Raw genomic sequence first — 17,825 nt, forward strand, 5'->3', positions numbered from 1 at the left:
TTACCTTCATGATATATATATACATGCAGTTCTTATCTAATTAGAACTTTAATGAAACATAAACTTATAATTATGTGATTAATTTATAATATCGCAACATAATATTATCAATTCATTTATGTTATAACTACAAATAATAATTTATCTTTACAAATAGAAGTTAAACTCAAGCACTGGTTTCATATGTGACAACTTTATTCAATGGTTGCAATTGTCTATACAAGTTTAACCAAAGTTTTATAATTTTACTTAATTTAGAAAAATGACAAATATTGCCCAAAAAGTTATAAAAATCTCAACAACAAAAGAAGAGCAGCGAGCATTCGCGCCTTATTGTTTGGAAACAAAACCCTAGTGGAACGTAATTGGAATTAGAATACGCACCAACTCATCTTCTTCTAGATTGAGAAGGTGCAGCGACACCATGGCGGACCATCTGCAACAGTCCTCGCCCCTTCTTCAAGAGATCCTAAACTCGTTGTCCAATTCAGTTGATCAACCGCAAAGCTCAGTGTCAGAGCTCACCAGCTTCCTCGATTCAGTCCTAGACGCCGCTCTATCAGACCCAGACAATGAAGATGCAGAAACCAATGCCTTCCTAGCTCTCACCGAAGTTCACAACTTTATCTCTTCCCCGTCACTGGACCAGGTTTCATTTCATCAAATTCTTCTTCATTTTGTTTAAATTTTCGGTCTTTGTAAATTGTATGGTTTGATGTTTACGAACTGTTTGTTGGTTTGCCCAGGCGATCATTGATTCAATCTCATTTGAGCTGCCAATGGCAGTTTCCAAGTTTGGTGGTGTCTCTGAGAGATGCCTGGAGGTTGCTGAGAGCATTATTGATGGCGTTATATCACTGTGTAGTCCGCGAGACATGCTTTCAATTCTTTGTGAGGTATGAATGTTGCCTTTTTAGTGCATTTTATCTCAACTTTTTGTATTGTTTGTTCTGTTGGGTTTTTAGCTCTTTGATGATTTTTTTTATTGTACTTGGGTCAGGCATTAGCTCCCCCAATTGAGACCATCAGGGATTCTGGTTATGTTACGCCTCTTCTAAATGGGCTTTCAAAAGGTAACTTATATGAGCTTCCCTAATGGTATTGTTATCAGATTTATTGTATATGTCATAGATGGATATTGAATTTTACCAATTGAGTTGATGATAGCACTATTTTGTTAATTTTATGTTTCTTTTTTCTTTTGTTAATTTCAGTGTTTCTTTCCCTTCAGAGGCGTCACTTTGAGCAAGTGAAAGTAGCAGTTCCTATTATCGTTAAAGTTTTGAAGGCCAGGTCTTTGGAGTTGGAAGATGAAGATCCAGAATTTAAGAATTTGTTTGACAGAGCTATGAGCATTGCTAATTCCATACGTGCAGTTTGTGTAAAGTTGGTATGTGACAAATTGATGCAATGGTTTTTCCTGGTTAGAGACTATGCTGAGATTCTCAACATATTCTGTATCAGAACCTAATGATGTTTTGTTCTATGCTACAGGAAGGTGGAGCAAATGATAAGCTTCGTGCACTACTTGGTCTTTATGTCTTACAGATTATGGTCAAACCTCCATACAATCTAAGTTCTAGTTTCACTGTTCTTTTTTTTTTTTTTTTTTATCTGTGTTATATATCTACCCAAAAAAAAAATTCAAGCTAGACTCTTTTATATATCATGCCTCCCATATTTGGTTTGCTTTGTTTTTTCTTTTAAAAACACTGTTGATCTGCAGGCTCTTGTCAGCATGAATCACAAAGTTTCAAGTTCTCAGCCCTTTGTATTGCAACTGTCTAGTTTCTTCCCATTTTGTGGTTTGACGTATCTTGGTGTAATAACTGGATCTGTTGTTGACATAATATCTAGGACAGTTGGAGGTAAATCCCTTGAATCACTACTATTCCTGCCCATGTATTATATGATATTTCACTCTATTTGTTATCCAATTTTAGACCTTGATGTTTCTTTTCTGTTCTTAATTTCTGCACACAGAGGATGAAGATGATTATATGAGTAATTTATCCGATGTCAAGCATGGGGCATCTCTTTCAGGTTTATGTTTCCGAATGCTGATTGCTCCTTTTCTTATTGTCTCAATTTTTTTCTAGCTTGAAACTTTGTTTTGCTTTGGTTTTTTCTGTTGCTTTATTGAAGTGATCTGGGGCCATGCCTCTGATGAGGTTGTTAGAGCTGCTGAGGAGGATTTGGCTTCTGTCAGGGATGAACTTAAGAATAACCAAACTAAAAGGTGGCAAGCTGTTGGCATGCTAAAGCACATACTAGCTCCTGTCACTCTGCCATGGGAACTTAAAAAACATGCCATCAACTTCTTGCTCTGCGTTACAGATGGAAATATCCCCCACTATGATGAACATGATGACTTCTCATCTTATATGTCTAGCATTTTTGCTACTCTGCAGGTTGCCTCTTGCCATCATTATACGTTGCAGGAGTTTCATATTTATCGAAGAGGAAAAGAGTCTAATCTGTTTTTTTTTTTTTTTACCTCTTGTGGGCATGGTACATTTTAGGCTGTGCAAATGGTCATCATATATGCATCAGATACAGTGCTCCGAAAGAATGCCTTTGAAGCATTCAAAAGGGTGAGGATTTGTGTTATTTTTCCTCAGTGTTGCGTTTACCTATAATATATGTATTCTGTTACATTTTTAATTAGCGAGTAATAGCTCAGCCTATGGTCATTTAGTAGTAAGCTTTTGCATAGAATGTACTCTACTTCGTCTGGTTTAGAGTAAATTAACATTAATACTTACTTATGTTTACCATCAAAACCAGATTCTTGCTGATATTCCAACTTCTCAGAGGTTTGACATTTTAAAGGCTTTGATCACAAAAAGTGATTCTTCCTCTATGGTAAAACCTTGAGCGCCAGTTTTTTTGATATGTATTCCTTCCTTTTTTTCGTCTAATTAGACTTGATGCGACATTACCTAATGTGGGTGTTTCAACCTTATACAGATTGCAATCCTTTTAGATATTGTTAAAGGGGAAATGCACAAGGAAAGTCGCCATAGACTAGGAAATGACGAAGTTCTGCAAGCAGAGTATAAATCACATCCACATACAGTGCTTTGGACTCCCAATGTCCTTGCATTGGTGGAGATGATTCTAAGACCTCCGGAGGGGGGACCTCCATCCTTTCCTGAGGATAGTGATGCGGTATTTCTTCCACGTGCTTTGTTAAATTCTTTTTATAAATTTCTTATAATACTGAATTCTCTATGTTTGATATACCAATATATTATGCATGATATTTATTTTATGTCGATGAGTTTCAAATCTAAGATTGCAATAGCGTCTAAAGATATGTTTTACAATCCCTTAGCTGTCCCACAATTAGGGATGCTTGGTTCGCTTTCAACTAGGATTGGTCTCGTGCAACCATAGATTCGCCTAATGTAGCCAGCCAATAATCTTGTTTAACTGCTACAAATACAAATCTTCAAATCTCTGCAGTCTTGGATTCCTGAACTTATCTTCTTTTCCTCCCTCGCGTCTTTGGACATATTGTCATCTTTACCAATAATGGAACCATGTTATGTGGAGTATATTCTTCACTTGCACAATTGTTGCTGTATGTCGTTTCATTGCATAGCAGTTTTTAGTTGCACAATAGGCCAAGCCCTCATGAAATGAACTGACATGAAGATATTTGAGTATCTAGGTTTTGTCTCTGTCAAAGATATTTGAGGTCAAATTTGATGTCAATGAAAGGCAACAAAATGACAAAAACATGCCTTAATTGTCAAGACTCAGTACCGAGTACAGACGCTTATTGTTTAGGCTTGTTGATGCTTATTGGTTAACCTGTTCTGAATCGTTTGACAAAGTTCCGTACTATTTCTACAGGTTCTGTCTGCACTCAACCTGTACAGATTTGTATTAATAACAGAATCAACAGGTAAATATCCCATCATTGAGTTAAAGCAATAGCGAATGTGGAAAACATCACAGCAAATTATATTGTGTCGTGTGAGTCTTTACTTTTTCCTTTAGAAAGAAAATGCTTGTTTACGAGTCTCATTTTTTACTATTTTTACCCTGATTAAAAATGGCACAGGAAAAACTAACTACACCGGAGCGGTGTCCAGAAGCAATTTACAGAGAGCCTATAACGAGTGGCTTCTACCTCTACGTTCTGTGGTCACAGCCATAATGGCAGAGAACAAGAATGATTGTGATCTTTCCCTTGACGCATTTTGTATTTTAAACCCAATAGAATTAGTTTTGTACCGCTGTATTGAGCTTGTTGAAGATCAGCTCAAACAACACTCTGCGTAAAAGTTGCCATCACTGGCATGTGTTTTTCTAGTAATTCAAAACCCACTCATAGAACTATAGATCCAAAGTTTTTACACGGGCTAGCATCTCTCTTTTGTATTTCAGCTATAGATACTCTTCCATTTATATAGACGAGTGTTGGTTTTTTTCATAGCAAGGATCTATCTCTTGGCCATCAATTCATGCCACGTGGCATGATCTGAGCAGTTGATATCATAAGCACTTTATCTATTCAAGGAGCAAATGTTGTTCACTTGATGCCAAAAAGAACCACCAATGTGATTGCTTTAGACTTTTCAGCAAAATGGCTCGGAATGTGGTTCATGCGTCGCGTCCATCATCGCATTTTCCTTTGGGTAAAAATGCAAAACCATCAGCACGCGCGTTCCACATTTAATACACCTAGTCTCATTAAAAATACCATTTTCTCAACAATAAAAAAAAGCACAATCAGATGGTTTATTTATGATGACTTTATATATATATATATATATATATATTTAAATGTTATTTGCACTCCAAAAATTAACCTCTTTCCCACCCTCCTTATGTGTAGGCGCATGGCATGCAGACGAGTTCATGAAGTCAAAGTTTAAAGTGCTTATTTATATACAATAATATAATCATGACTTTCTACTTTAAGGGACGCGTGTCTGCATATATAATTATGGTGTGGATGGATGTCCCAAAGTACACAAAATTGACATCAAATTTATGGACACAAAAATTGACAGACTAATATTGTCAGAAAAAAAAAAATAAAAAAAATAAAAAAAATTGAAATCTTAAAATAATCAATAATACAATGAGTCATTGACACCTGTCCGAAAGTTGCAATTTTGGTGACTGAAAACTATAACTTGGATTTCAGATAGGGTTTTTAAAACCTACAAAGAATGATACAAATTTATGATCTAAATAATTTGAACATTAGAAGTAATGAGGGTTTACCCCAAAGAATTTTCCAGAGGAAAGCAGCAACAGCTGTGACATAAACAGAAGCCTCTACAGCCTAATGGCTATGACTGCTAATTTACTAAAAACCCTCAAAACTTAGGTAAAAGGGATCCAGATCAGGTTATATCTGTAACTTCACTGGATACGCTCCGACTGACCTCTACTTGTACTACTTATGAAGAGCTAGTTCCTGGAATGCGCTATGTTATACTGGCATATCAATCAGTTTCTTCATTGAAAGCATAATGCATTTACTCATGCTTTCCTCAGCTCATCCCGTATAGCGTTTCGGAACCAGATTCCTCTCCGCACGGCTCCATGTTTAGATCAGGCAGCAAGAAAGAATTGTCTCGGGCTGAAACGGCCTCGCGTTCACTGTAAGAATCGGATTGCGCTTCTGCATGTGGAGGCAAATTTGAGGGAATGCCGTAGGTGCTCGACGCTGTTCTCTCGTGGGGTTGACTGGAAATTGCTTTCCCTGCTCCATCAAAGTTTGCGCTCAAATTCCTAGCAGGATGCATGTTCAAGTCGAGCTGCAAAACAAAATTATAAGGTATTCAGCCAAAAAAGCCATAGCAGATGCAAATAATTGTATCCAATCTAAAGGACAAAAGGGCAGATCCAGGAGAAAGGATCCTAGAAGAAAAATAGTATATATATATATATATATATAGGATAAAGAACACCAGAATTCACCTTGATTCTCTTAAAGTTCTCATTTTTGGCTCTTTGTTGCTTAAAAGTTGCTTGTAAGGTCGCTATTTCCTTTTCCAAATATGTCCTTTCCTTCAACAACGAACTTTCCTCCTCCTTAAGCTCAGCAAATGTCTGAAAAATGACATCCAAGTCCATATCAGATCGAAGTTAAAAAGCATCCTATTGCAGATTAGAAAATGACAGTAACTAAACAAACAAATAAAAAAAGAATCAAAACAAATCTGGAAAACTAATTAATTCTCAATTCTCAATGCATTCTTTTAAATAATTGTTGTTTGTTATCTTGAACATGAAACCAAGTGGGGGCCAAAAAGAAGATTTGGGTTTACCTTCTTTCTCCTTGCCCTCTTGGTGGCAGTGGTGGTGCTGGTGGATTCATACGTAGCAGTTCCCTGAGAGACATCAATGCAAAACACACTTCAGCAAATACACCCACAAAAAGCAAAAAGAGAACATATCATAAAAGGACACCAAAAACATCCAAAAACCAATTTCTTTTCTTTTCTTTAAATCTCAAAACTTTCACCAATCCAGTAGAAGCCTGCAATAATTATTCCTTTGCCAATTAAATTTACCGTTTCTCTGGACTTTGGATAAAGCTTCCCCATCCCAATGATGAGTAAGCTTAAACCCATTTAGAAATTCACATCATGAATATCCACGTGGCCTGGCCACACATGACAAGCTCCTTATTTTATTCCTCACGTGACTTGCTCACATGCCTCTGCTTCTCCTCCCATGGCCTCCTCTCCTCCATAGTCCATACAAACATTGCCTCTCGCTTCGCTTCCTTCCACACCGAACCCAAATCCCCTCGTCCAAAAATAATAAATAATAAATTAAAAAATATATCGTAATTCTTTAAACTAAATAAGCGACAAGGACCACAGCCACCACTCTCACCAAACCATCCTTGACCGTCAGATTCACATACCCAATAAAACTCAATCCCCCAATCAGCGGCCACAACCATCCCATCGAGTTCCTCTGGATCTCCAGAAAACATAAGAAAAAGAAAAGCGTTATCAAAGGAGATGATGGTCCATAAAAGCCGCTGACTGCGCCCGCGCCACAGAGGAAAATTACCCCAGCAACCCCCACTAACAACGCCACACCAAAACCGAACGCAGACCTATCCCTAAGCCAAACTCACTTCCCCCAAATGGCCCCACCACGCTTTTAAGATAGGCCCACGTCACCACCACACCCTACTCCCCTTTTTATTACTATGACCGAAATACCCTCCTCCTGTTTGCTATGCCCATCTATATTCGTACTTTTGACTCGACGCGAGATGCGACTTTTGTCGCGAGCAAAAAGGGATCAGACGAGTAAGCTCGTCGTCTCAGGGAAATTTCGCGGTTTTCACTCTCTGCGGTAAATCTCGGAATTGACGGGAGTGTCCTTTGGTGATCACAATCTAGGGAGGAGTTTGGAAGGGTAGTTTGGTAAATCTCGCAGGCGAATCAAGAAAGGCAGGTTACCGGCAAAAGGAGCGAGACGAAAACGTGAAGGAGGTCTCGATCTGCTACATCACGTGAGGGATATGGAAAGGCACACGCGGGTCGGGGGCATTTTGGTCATGAAATTGTGCGAACGACGTCGTACACGGCGGCTAAAAAGGGTTGACCGCCGGCGATTATCGAGCTAACCAAAGAAGGAAAAATCTAAAGAAGATAACGAAATGACGAATTTGACCTCGTCAGCATTAGCAGCTCAAGAGACGACAAACGAAACGCGATAGGAAATCAGAAACGTCGGTTTCGAAATCCAGATTAGAAAACGGAAAAACTGATGACAAGGTAAATTAGGTAGAGGAAGAAGGCTGAAGATGGTAAAGTGAAAAAGAAGCCATGAAATGCGTGTGTCGTCGACGAACACGCTAAAAGCCTCAGCCGCCTCATGAACACTGAGGCTCGTGCGGTTCTGGTCTCTGCTTATTAGCAGAACCAGACGCAAATACGAACAACCGCCGTGGGTATTTCCGTCAAATAACAAAGAGACTCGAAGAGTCTTCACTTCATACACAGCAAGCAGAGATCAGCTAACAGGAAATCCAAAGCACAAAAAAGCGAAAAGCAGAGAAAGAGAGAGAGATGGAGACCTTGGATCTGGGACAGCTGGACTCTTCGAAGCCGTCGGCGGTGGCGGAGGGGGAGCCGGTGCCGCCGCTCCAGGAGAGCGGCGTGGTGGGGCTGCATCTAGTGGCGGAATCGGTGCCGTGCTTGCTGATGTTCCTCTGCCGCGAAACGACGCCGTCGAATCTGGACGCCGATGACGCTGACTTGGAGCGTGGCAGCCGGATGCCCCACCTGAGCGGAATCGACTCCAACAACGGAGACGAGGAAGACGAGGCGGCCGTCTGCGACTGCTTGAGCCGCACCAGAAGCTCCACGACGAGCATGTCGTCGGTCATCGCCGCTCTCATCCACTCGTCTTTGACCACCATCATCTCAGCAAATGGTTCTAGAAAGAGAGAGAGAGACAGAGAAAAGGCTTTAGAGAGAGAAAGTAGGGTGGCGGATGAATGAATGAGAGAAGAAAAGGAGATGGGTTTTGAAAAAATATATATGGGGGGTGGGTCAGGAGGGGTGGTGGCGTTAAATATATTTGTGTGTGTGGTGAAGAAAGTGGGAAAAATTGATTCTTCAGTTTTTTTTTTTTTTTTTTTTTTTGGGTTTTGTTTTGTTTCTTCTTCCTCTTCTCTTCTCTTCTCTTCGCTTGGTGTTGTTGTTAGGGTGGGTCTCGTCTGTGTGACTCTGACTCTTTTTCTGCTCTTTCTTTTTAATTTTCTTAATTTCTTTTTTTTTAAAGTGCTGGGCCCACATGGTGACGTGTGTCGCTGACAAGATTCAATTTGTCATGGGTTATTATTGGGTTATTCCCTTCTTAATTGGGGGATTTGTGATCACGAGTAACGAAACGACAGCGTTTTGCTGTCCATCGGCTTGCTCCCCTGCTTTGCTTTGTGTGATGCGTTCCTTTTGTGCGCCAAAGGGGCAAAGGGCATGAGCATGACCACTTCAAACTTTACGGCCTATATATATATATAACTTTAATTTACTTTACCAAATCCAAAATGCTTAGCCTAACAAATATATAAACAATGTTTGCTTCAAATTTCCGTCTCCAACTCTATCTTTCAACTTTCTTTTCAACATGTTTGCTAAATCGAATAAAACATCCAATCCAAACCTCTACAATTCCACAATTCACTCGTATACTTAAAACTAACTCAAGTTTAAAACACAAGGAACTCATTTTTAAATCATTAATACACAATATGTCAAAACACTTTTAGGTAAGTTGAAGAAAGAAAGAAAAAAAATGAGAGTTTTAATTTTATTTGAATTTCAATTATTACATATCAAATAGCGTTGTCTTGTTTGCGCTTTTCAAATTCTTGTTGTCACTCTCGCTTGAATGAACGAACACAAAATAGATGTTTTTTGCCATTTTATATTAGTATATTGTTAATTTGGCACGACGCGCTAAAATTAATATTTTAAATTATTGGTATGTTAATATAGCATGCCAAACTATTTAGTATAATTGAGGTTCGAAATCCATAACGAAAAGGAATTATAAAACTATTTAGTATAGTTGAAAACCATTATTAGAAAGTTAGGTGGACAATGTTTAAGCATGAAGGGTTATACTAATCACTTAATATAACAATCGATCCAAAGGCAAAGTTATTGCCTTTCCATAAGTATCTTACCACTTCTAGTAACTCTAAAGATTCTTTGAAACAGAAAAACTTACGAGTGACATGAAACTTGATCTTATCATCACCTTTACTTTTTTTTTTCTTTTTTTTCAAATTTTATCTGTCAATAAAACATCAGCAACTTAATTTGGTCTGCTCTGTTTCATCATAGAAAATTCAGAAATGTTTATCGGCATGATTCAGAAGGGTTTGCAAGTAAATGTTCTGCATGATAAAAAAGCTAGCAAGCTTCTTGATAAGGTTGCCTTTTTGGGTTTCTGAACTTTACTATTAGGCTCGTGAACTGGGGAGGGTTTATCTCTTGCCTATTCGGCTGGAAATATCTATTTGCCAATCACACTACTTTCATACTGTATTCTTTTCTAGGTCATAAATTTCCGCTAAAAGTGTAAAACCAGTCGGATTATCACCAACGTAATTTGAATGTGGTATAACTAGACTGGGTGTGACACAACCACAAAATAAATCGAGCTTGCACAAGCATGATGGATGTACTTATAATGTGCAGCAAACGAGTATGAAACAACCACAAATGTCTAACACATCAAATAAGAGTACAAGCCGTGGCAGAGCCACTCCTAGACCAAAAGTGACACTGGCCCCCCCAATTTTTCACATCTCTCTCCTCTAATATATTATACAACGAGTAATAGACAACTTTTAATTTATTAATGGCCCATCTAAAACAAATTATACATATTAAGTTAGAAATATTTTAGCTCTAACATGTAATTCTTGAAAACTTATGCATTTGATATATTTGTATTTTTCTATCCCCCCTCTCCTCTAACCTTACAATTCTAGCTTCGCTCCTTAGTACAAGTAACAAAATGCAAGCACAAACATGAAATAAACTTTTACTAGAACGATGGACGACATAGTTAATATTTTATTTTCTCCGTTTTGTTTCTTTTTGGCAATGGATCATGGGGCTCGATGAAAATTCTGCAGGACCATTCTTTATCAGCTGCATATTTATGGAAACCCTCGAAATTGTAATGAAAAATTGAAAACATTTGCCCTTTCTGGGAACCAGCATCAGCCCTCTAGGGAATGGATATCACAAATCTAGTTGGTGTGAAGGATATTCATGGTTCGAAAATGCGGTTGGTGAACCCAAAAAATGCAGGACCTAATTTTATACTGCTGCTGGATCCAAAATAACTTTGAGGCAACGAGTGTGAGTTAATGGGATATTCCGCTAATCAAGGCCTTAATGTGGGTCGTGGCCTCATAAAAGAGTTTGGTCTATCAAAGTACAGGGCCGTTTTTATTTGGAGTCGTTCGTGTTCATACAAACTTTTATTGCCCAAGCATATACTTTATGTGATATTAATCTGTCACAGTAACAACTTTTGCTTTGAAAGTCTATTTTTTCCTTTTAATTTTATTTAATTATTAATTTGATCAATACACTTTAGACAAGTATTAGAAATTAGGTTACGGATTTTTTTTTTAAATTTAAAATTAGGGGTTCTTGATGTACTGATCAATTTTTAGGCTGTCCAAGAAAGATTTTGTAAACCCAAATAGACGAATAGCAACTCCTAACAGCCCATAAACATTGCGTGGTACAACGGAATGTAGTCTAGTCTAATGAAAAAATGCATTAACTTGCAAACTAATATTCTCATGTTCAAACTGCAAACTGCATCACCAAGTTTCATGGACCAAACATTTTCGCACACTAATTGCTGGTGCACCTTCATAACCTAAATATGACAAAGCTATAAAACTAAATATTAATTAAAAGAAAAGGTATCACACCTCCATATTAATTTATTTTTGGTATAAAAATTTCAACCTTCACTCATTTAAAGAGTTCGTTTGAGAGTGATTTTGGATAGACAACATTTTTCACACCTCCTGTAAAGCTTCATAATTTCTGAAACTGATGCAAACGTCTTTTGAAGCTTTGGTCCAGAAGGCTCACAGCTCAGCATCCCACATTTGGGCCTTACCAAGACCAAAAGCAAAACCAGTAGAAGTCACCAAAACTGTCCCTAACTGAGCTGCAGACCCTTCCACTGACATAAAAAGTGATTCTGTTTATTGGGAAGCCATCTGCTTTTCTTTACCTTTAAGAAAACGAAAAAAAAAAGAAATGCTTTTTAGCTTTTACTTTTGACAGCTCCAACCAAAAGCACTGTTGTAACCCATTTGATTTTTACTAGCTTTACAACCCATGTTGTTCATCATAATCTCACAGCAATTGAACTTTCCCAGAAGTCAATTCCCACAAATCAAACCCCATTTCTGTTTGCTTCAATTTGTAATTCCATCAAACACCAATATAATTAAAACCCAAATTTCACTAACAACATATTTGCAACTATAAGTAAAAACTTAGGACACAGAATATACCCTAATTTTACAGATACAGCTCATGAAAAACTATACCTTCCAACCCTAATCTAATCTTATACTTGTACTGTAAGACACAAAGGAAATGCAACCAAACCCTAATTTAATTGAAAACGAAAAACAAATTTAAAGAAACAAGAAAAATGAAGCCTTCTACTGCTGCACATAATCTAAAGAGAAGAAAAAGCGTTAGGTCGAATTGTGACCTCATCCATCTATCTTCCCACGAAAAGATAAGGGGAAGGGCGAGAATCAGACAACACGAACATTAGCCAGACGGGGTCTCTATACTGCTGCACATGCTTGGTCCGCCATGGACCGGCGACCCATCTACGACAAATTGAGCCGCAGAAGCTTCAGCAGCACGCTTGCAGCTTCATCGGTGCTTGAAGGGGCGCTCTTCTTTGCGAAGAACGACGGCAGAGGTAGGGACTCCGGGGGAGGCGCAGCTATACACGACGACGACCCGGCGTAGAACCCGGAAGCCCAGTTCCGTTCCGGAACCTTCTTCGAGTCAGGACCCATCCGGCTGGTGGATCCGAGATCCGGAACCTGGGGATTGGGATTCTGCTTCTGTGGTGACCGAACCGGAGTCGCTTTGGGGATTTCGTCGCCGCGTTTTAGGATTTTGACCTGGCCCATGACGATATTCTTGGGGGCTGCGGGTTTCTGGACCGGAGAGGGTGAGTTGTTGTTGGGCCGGGTCGGCCTTCGCTTCTTCCGGTCGGTTTGGGGAGAGGTTCTGACCCGATTAGGGTTAGGGTTTCGATTGGGATTCATCAGCGCTTGCTGAGGTGAGAGAGAGTCTTTGAGGCAATTCTGGGGACTGAGAACTTGAACACCCATCTAAAATCTCACAAAATCAGATCCAAAAATTCGAGCTCTTGCTACGAAAGAGAAGGAGGAAATGAAAAACTTTGGGAATTTACAGAGAGAAATGTGACTGTGTGAAGATTGGGAAGGAAGTAGGGTTGAGTTTTATAGGGGAAGATAAGAGACCTGAAGGGAATAGGAGTAGGAAAAGCGACAAAAGGCGGTAGTGTATAATAGAATCCACTTTCATCAACCCCCCCTTGGGGGTTTCCTTCCTACACCGGTTTTTAGCCATCATTATTGTTTCCCTTCACGAATCTCAATTAGGTTTCCTTTCCTTTTCTTTTTAGGAAAACGATTACGTTTCCCAAAACACATTTTGGTATTATTATTTTCTTAGTGATTTAGAATTCAAACTTTTCTTGTTGAGGAAGAAAGTGCCCGAAATTAGATATTATGTTGTTTTTAGGTTTCCTAAAACACATTTGTTATTTTTTAAAGTGACTTAAAATTCAAACTTTTCTTTTTGAAGAAGAAGGGACCCAACTTTTAAATGTGTTACCAAAATTCCTTATTATTGTGTTTATCACAACTCCTATTCTTAAGTAATTATTACAAATTCTGAAAACTTCTTCGGATGCTTCTCATAGCTCAGCATCCGAGACCAGCAGCACAACCAATAACAACCACCATAATTTTCCCTAGCAAAGCATGGGTTTCAATTTAGGAGCTTCTCCGCTTAACCAGTACTTAGCTGCAGACCCTTCCATCGGCATGGATTATGTTTTTGGGAAGTCATCTGCTTTTGTTTACCCTTACAATCCATTTGGTTCGCATATTGAAACTCTTGAGAATGAATTTCCCATGTTTAATCTCATGAGTTGAGAATAGAGGATGCTCAGTCCTATATTTGTAAAAGTTGAGAAATGAGGATTATGAAAGGTCATTTTATCACATTCCCATTGGTTTGTGGAGTATTAGGAATTAAAATTGTTCATCTTTCCAACAATATTCTTATCTTTTTTTTTTTAATTAAAGAGAAATAAATACGAAGAGTTTTTCTAAGAGTAAAATATGGTATTTTAAAAATAAGATATGGGTAAGTTAGCCATAAAAATTTGAATTAAATGCTTTCCCATGTGGGGGAAAACAAATTCCCAAGCTCAGCCAGGGTATGAAATTCCCTTTACATGGGAAGTCAACACCCACGAGTCTATAATTGCATTTCCAATAGTGTACTTACTAAACATGCGAATGGAATTTCAAACTAATTCTCAAATTCCCAAATTTTGAACTAAACGAGACATTATGGTGTGTTTGGTTCAGGGAAAATGGGGCTTGGGATAGGAAATTAGAATTTTCTCATGTTTTATAAACCGAGTCATAGAAAATGATTGCCTGACACATGAGAAACTAGGAAAAATTAAACTCTCAAACCCCTGAGGTGAGCATTAAATGCACATTTTTATGACTATTTTGTCCAATTCACAATTTATCACTTTGACTATTCTTTTATTTTATTCAATTCATATTTTTAAAATGGGTATACTTTATATTAAATTTGTTTTATATTTATACACAAACCAAACATAAAAAATTAAATTCAATAATTTTTCACCTTCCCAATATTACCAAACATAGAAAAAGAATCATCCTATCATCCATATCTCATCTCTTGTAAAAGACATTGAAAATGATTTCCCATCAAATCTTTTGATCGACAGAACTGCTTTTGTCCTTTTGCTTTTGATAACTCCAACCCAACCCAAACCACAAAGTCTCCATAAATAACCATACAAGTTCAACAAAACCAAACAGAGTCCAGTGAAATTCTGAGGTAAACATTTGATTTACTACCTTCACCAAGAAGTTCCAAGTTAGAACCCATGTTCATCATAATCTGTCAGCAATTGAACTTTCCCAGAAGTCGATTCCCCACAAATTTCCATCAAACACCTCATACATACACAACACAGCCATCTCCAAACCCCAAATTTAATCACAAGAACAAGATAAAGGAAATTAAGAGTGCAAAAGAGCAGACAAAACACCAATGGAATTAAAAACCAAATTAGACTTAACAAATTGCTTGCAACTACATCGTAAAAACTTGTGGATACATGTACACAAAATATACCCTTATTTAACAGAAACAGCTCCTAAAAAACTATACCTCTCAACCTTAAATAGTACGACACAAAAATAAAAGCAACCCAACCCTAATTTAATTGAAAACAAAATGCTAAAAATTGGAGCCAACCCAAGTTACCAACTACTGCTGCACATAATTAAAATCCCTAACCCATAAATTAATCTAAAAAGAAGAAAAAGCGTTAGGTCGAATTGTGACCTCATCCATCTCTCTTCCCACGAAAAAATAAGGGGAAGGGCGATAATCACACAACACGAACATTAGCCAAACGCGGTCTCTACACTGCTGCACATGCTTGGTCCGCCATGGACCGGCGACCCTTCTACGACAAATTGAGCCGCAGAAGTTTAAGCAGCACGCTTGCAGCTTCATCGGTGCTTGAAGGGGCGCTCTTCTTTGCGAAGAACGACGGCAGAGGTAGGGAACTCGGGGGAGGCGCAGCTATGCACGACGACGACCCGGCGTAGAACCCGGAAGCCCAGTTCGGCTCCGGGAACTTGGTCTGCTTCGGAGGAATCGGTACCATCTTCGGGTCAGGACCCATCCGGCTGGTGGATCCGAGATCCGGAACTTGGGGATGGAGATTCTGCTTCGGTGGTGGCTGAATCGGGGCCGCTTTGGGGATTTCCTCGCCGCGTTTTAGTATTTTGACCTGGCCCATCACGACATTCTTGGGGGCAGCGGGTTTCTGGACCTGCGGGGTTGGGTGGTTGTTGGGCCTGGTCGGCCTTCGCTTAGTCCGGTCGGCTTGTGGGGAGGTTCTGACCCGATTAGGGTTAGGGCTTCGATTGGAATTCATCAGTACTTGAGGTGAGACAGAGTCTTTGAGGCAATTCTGGGGACTGAGAACTTTAACACCCATATAAAATCTAACAAAATCAGATCCAAAAATTCGAGCTTTTGGAGCTCTTGCAACGAAAGAGAAGGAGAAAATTACAAACTTTGGGGCTCTTGAGAGCCAAGGGGAATTTACAGAGAGAAGGGAAAACGAAGATGAGACAGTGTGAAGATTGGGAATGAGGGAGGGCTGTGTTTTATAGGGAAAGGAAGGGGAAGATACCTTAAGGCAATTCGAGTAGGGAAAGCGACAAAAGGCGGTAGAGTATAATAAAACCCACTCTCATTGTTTTCGATTTACTTTTTCCCTTCAACAATTAGGTTTCCTTTTTCTTTTTTGTTTTGAGGAAAACAATTTAGGTAAGTTTCTAAAACTAAAACACATTTTTTTAAATTATTTTTAAAAGTGATTTTTAAATTCGAAGTTTTCTTTTTCAAGAAGTAAGGACCCGACTTTTATTATTTGGTTGGAACCACATAAAATGTACTATCAAAATTCGTTATATTTTATATACCAATATTATTAGTGAAAAGATGCACATAATAATTGAATTTATAATCACGTGAATTATAAGTCGTTTATATTATAACTTTTTGATAGTCCACAATTAAAGTACAAGGTTTAATTGGTTTAGAAATTTATTTTGAGATTGAAAATTATAGGGTTTTTTTTTAAATCCCAATATTCAATAGCAACTAAATATTAATTCCATTAACTTCTTTGTTTCCATCAAATCCAAACACGATTTACATGATATTGTTTATGCGCGTGATCTGAAGCGCGTAGGAGACATATAGCTCCCTTCCTGTTTTCTTCTATTTTTTTGGTGACGGGAAGTATCATTGAAGGCCCTTTACCTAAAACGCTGCTTTAATTCGTGATGACGGGCGTGTGACGTGGGTTCGAAACCACCGCTGGCATGATTATCCACGGCCTTAGTTCTTGCGCCTTATTTTTGGAAGGAACTACCACAATGCCCCTATCAAATATGATTTTCTTTTTTCTTTTAATTCCCGTACTAGTAATATTGCAAAATAAAAACGTTTTTCCGATCGAAATAAGAAGCCTCAATCCTTGTAAATTAGGAATTGGACAATGTTAGTCAAACAGACACGTGTCTAGAACCTAACAGTGACACTTGTACCAATAAGAAGACGCCACTTCACATAACAAATGGCAATCCTGTCAAGTACTGCAGCCCATAATACCTTTTTATTCAACCATTAACATGTTGACACATATATTTATAATTAAATAAGAAAGTAATATTAAAGATCGGTTAGGTACGGGTTTCCATGGGTAAATGATATCCTCACCCGTTCCTTTATCTGATATTTTCAGTATGGGTCGGATGGGTTAAATTAATAATTAAAAAAATTTATATATAAAACAAAAAATAAAGAAAAATAAAATATTTAAAATATCAGAAAATACTTTTAATTAATATAAATATTAAAAATTAAAAATATTAATTAAATAAAAATAATATGATAAATTCACATTTGATCATGAAATGACTAAGTTTGCATCAAAATTTCTGGTGCTTGTGAGTGGATCGGTTGCCTCCACTATACTGCTTCTTTCAAAAGGATGTAAACATTTTGTGAGATGAATGAATTTCATATCCTTTTTTTGTTGGAAAAATATAAAAAAGATAAATTCTTTTTGAATCTTCCATGTATTTTTATATTCAAGTACTTTTACTTAGTGGCGTAGATTTGGCCCAAAATTAAGCACCATTCATTGCAATTGAAAATTGTATAGAACTGAAAGTCCTTAAACATTGTTATCCCGAAAAATATTTTCATAAAGGAAAATGTTAAATTTATTATATTTTTATATCATATTATCAGTCCTGATCTCTTGGACCACAGGAGTCCAAGAGATTGTGATCACTCATGTGATGAATAGAATTAATAGATTCAAAATGTTCTCTTGTGAAGCTATTTAAAGGGATTGCA

At 37.9% G+C, this 17,825-nt stretch overlaps 4 protein-coding genes across 5 annotated transcripts; 1 reads left to right on the forward strand and 3 right to left on the reverse strand.

The window, feature by feature from the left end:
• Positions 326 to 4,450, forward strand: LOC18791834 (aberrant root formation protein 4). Its single transcript, XM_020555904.1, has 13 exons — positions 326 to 649; positions 747 to 896; positions 1,001 to 1,073; positions 1,215 to 1,390; positions 1,495 to 1,554; positions 1,727 to 1,868; positions 1,984 to 2,043; positions 2,146 to 2,411; positions 2,523 to 2,594; positions 2,788 to 2,865; positions 2,971 to 3,171; positions 3,862 to 3,913; positions 4,073 to 4,450. Exons 1-13 carry the CDS (start codon positions 425 to 427, stop codon positions 4,291 to 4,293), a joined length of 1,776 nt encoding a protein of 591 aa, XP_020411493.1. The 5' UTR covers positions 326 to 424; the 3' UTR covers positions 4,294 to 4,450.
• LOC18790266 lies at positions 5,059 to 8,995 on the reverse strand. 2 transcript variants are annotated; one of them, XM_020555112.1, is made up of 4 exons: positions 6,543 to 8,046; positions 6,297 to 6,359; positions 5,947 to 6,078; positions 5,059 to 5,783 (listed from the first exon to the last, which is right to left on the reverse strand). In XM_020555112.1, the coding sequence occupies exons 1-4, from the start codon at positions 6,600 to 6,602 to the stop codon at positions 5,517 to 5,519; spliced, it is 522 nt and encodes a 173-aa protein (XP_020410701.1). In that variant the 5' UTR covers positions 6,603 to 8,046; the 3' UTR covers positions 5,059 to 5,516. The 2 variants fall into 2 exon arrangements, with proteins under 2 accessions (XP_020410701.1, XP_020410700.1); XM_020555111.1 differs by lacking the exon at positions 6,543 to 8,046 and adding an exon at positions 8,072 to 8,995 and having other exon boundaries at positions 5,122 to 5,783.
• On the reverse strand, positions 11,940 to 13,192 carry LOC18792988. Its single transcript, XM_007223527.2, has one exon. It carries the CDS (start codon positions 12,905 to 12,907, stop codon positions 12,392 to 12,394), a length of 516 nt encoding a protein of 171 aa, XP_007223589.1. The 5' UTR covers positions 12,908 to 13,192; the 3' UTR covers positions 11,940 to 12,391.
• Positions 14,916 to 16,057, reverse strand: LOC18790020. The gene has a single exon (XM_007225873.2). It carries the CDS (start codon positions 15,886 to 15,888, stop codon positions 15,349 to 15,351), a length of 540 nt encoding a protein of 179 aa, XP_007225935.1. The 5' UTR covers positions 15,889 to 16,057; the 3' UTR covers positions 14,916 to 15,348.

Source organism: Prunus persica, chromosome G1, assembly GCF_000346465.2.
Source record: "Prunus persica cultivar Lovell chromosome G1, Prunus_persica_NCBIv2, whole genome shotgun sequence".
Classification (NCBI taxonomy): Eukaryota; Viridiplantae; Streptophyta; class Magnoliopsida; order Rosales; family Rosaceae; genus Prunus; species Prunus persica.

What these genes read in the sequence shown, in the direction of transcription:
- LOC18791834 (XM_020555904.1), top strand. Translation starts at nt 425, where the DNA reads ATGGCGGACCATCTGCAACAGTCCTCGCCCCTTCTTCAAGAGATCCTA. An exon ending in CTTCCCCGTCACTGGACCAG is followed by an intron (nt 650 to 746) that starts GTTTCATTTCAT and finishes TGGTTTGCCCAG; the next exon opens with GCGATCATTGATTCAATCTC. An exon ending in TTTATGTCTTACAGATTATG is followed by an intron (nt 1,555 to 1,726) that starts GTCAAACCTCCA and finishes GTTGATCTGCAG; the next exon opens with GCTCTTGTCAGCATGAATCA.
- LOC18790266 (XM_020555111.1), bottom strand. Translation starts at nt 8,419, where the DNA reads ATGATGGTGGTCAAAGACGAGTGGATGAGAGCGGCGATGACCGACGAC. An exon ending in AGAGGGCAAGGAGAAAGAAG is followed by an intron (nt 6,079 to 6,296) that starts GTAAACCCAAAT and finishes GTCATTTTTCAG; the next exon opens with ACATTTGCTGAGCTTAAGGA. An exon ending in AGAACTTTAAGAGAATCAAG is followed by an intron (nt 5,784 to 5,946) that starts GTGAATTCTGGT and finishes TTTGTTTTGCAG; the next exon opens with CTCGACTTGAACATGCATCC.
- LOC18792988 (XM_007223527.2), bottom strand. Translation starts at nt 12,907, where the DNA reads ATGGGTGTTCAAGTTCTCAGTCCCCAGAATTGCCTCAAAGACTCTCTC.
- LOC18790020 (XM_007225873.2), bottom strand. Translation starts at nt 15,888, where the DNA reads ATGGGTGTTAAAGTTCTCAGTCCCCAGAATTGCCTCAAAGACTCTGTC.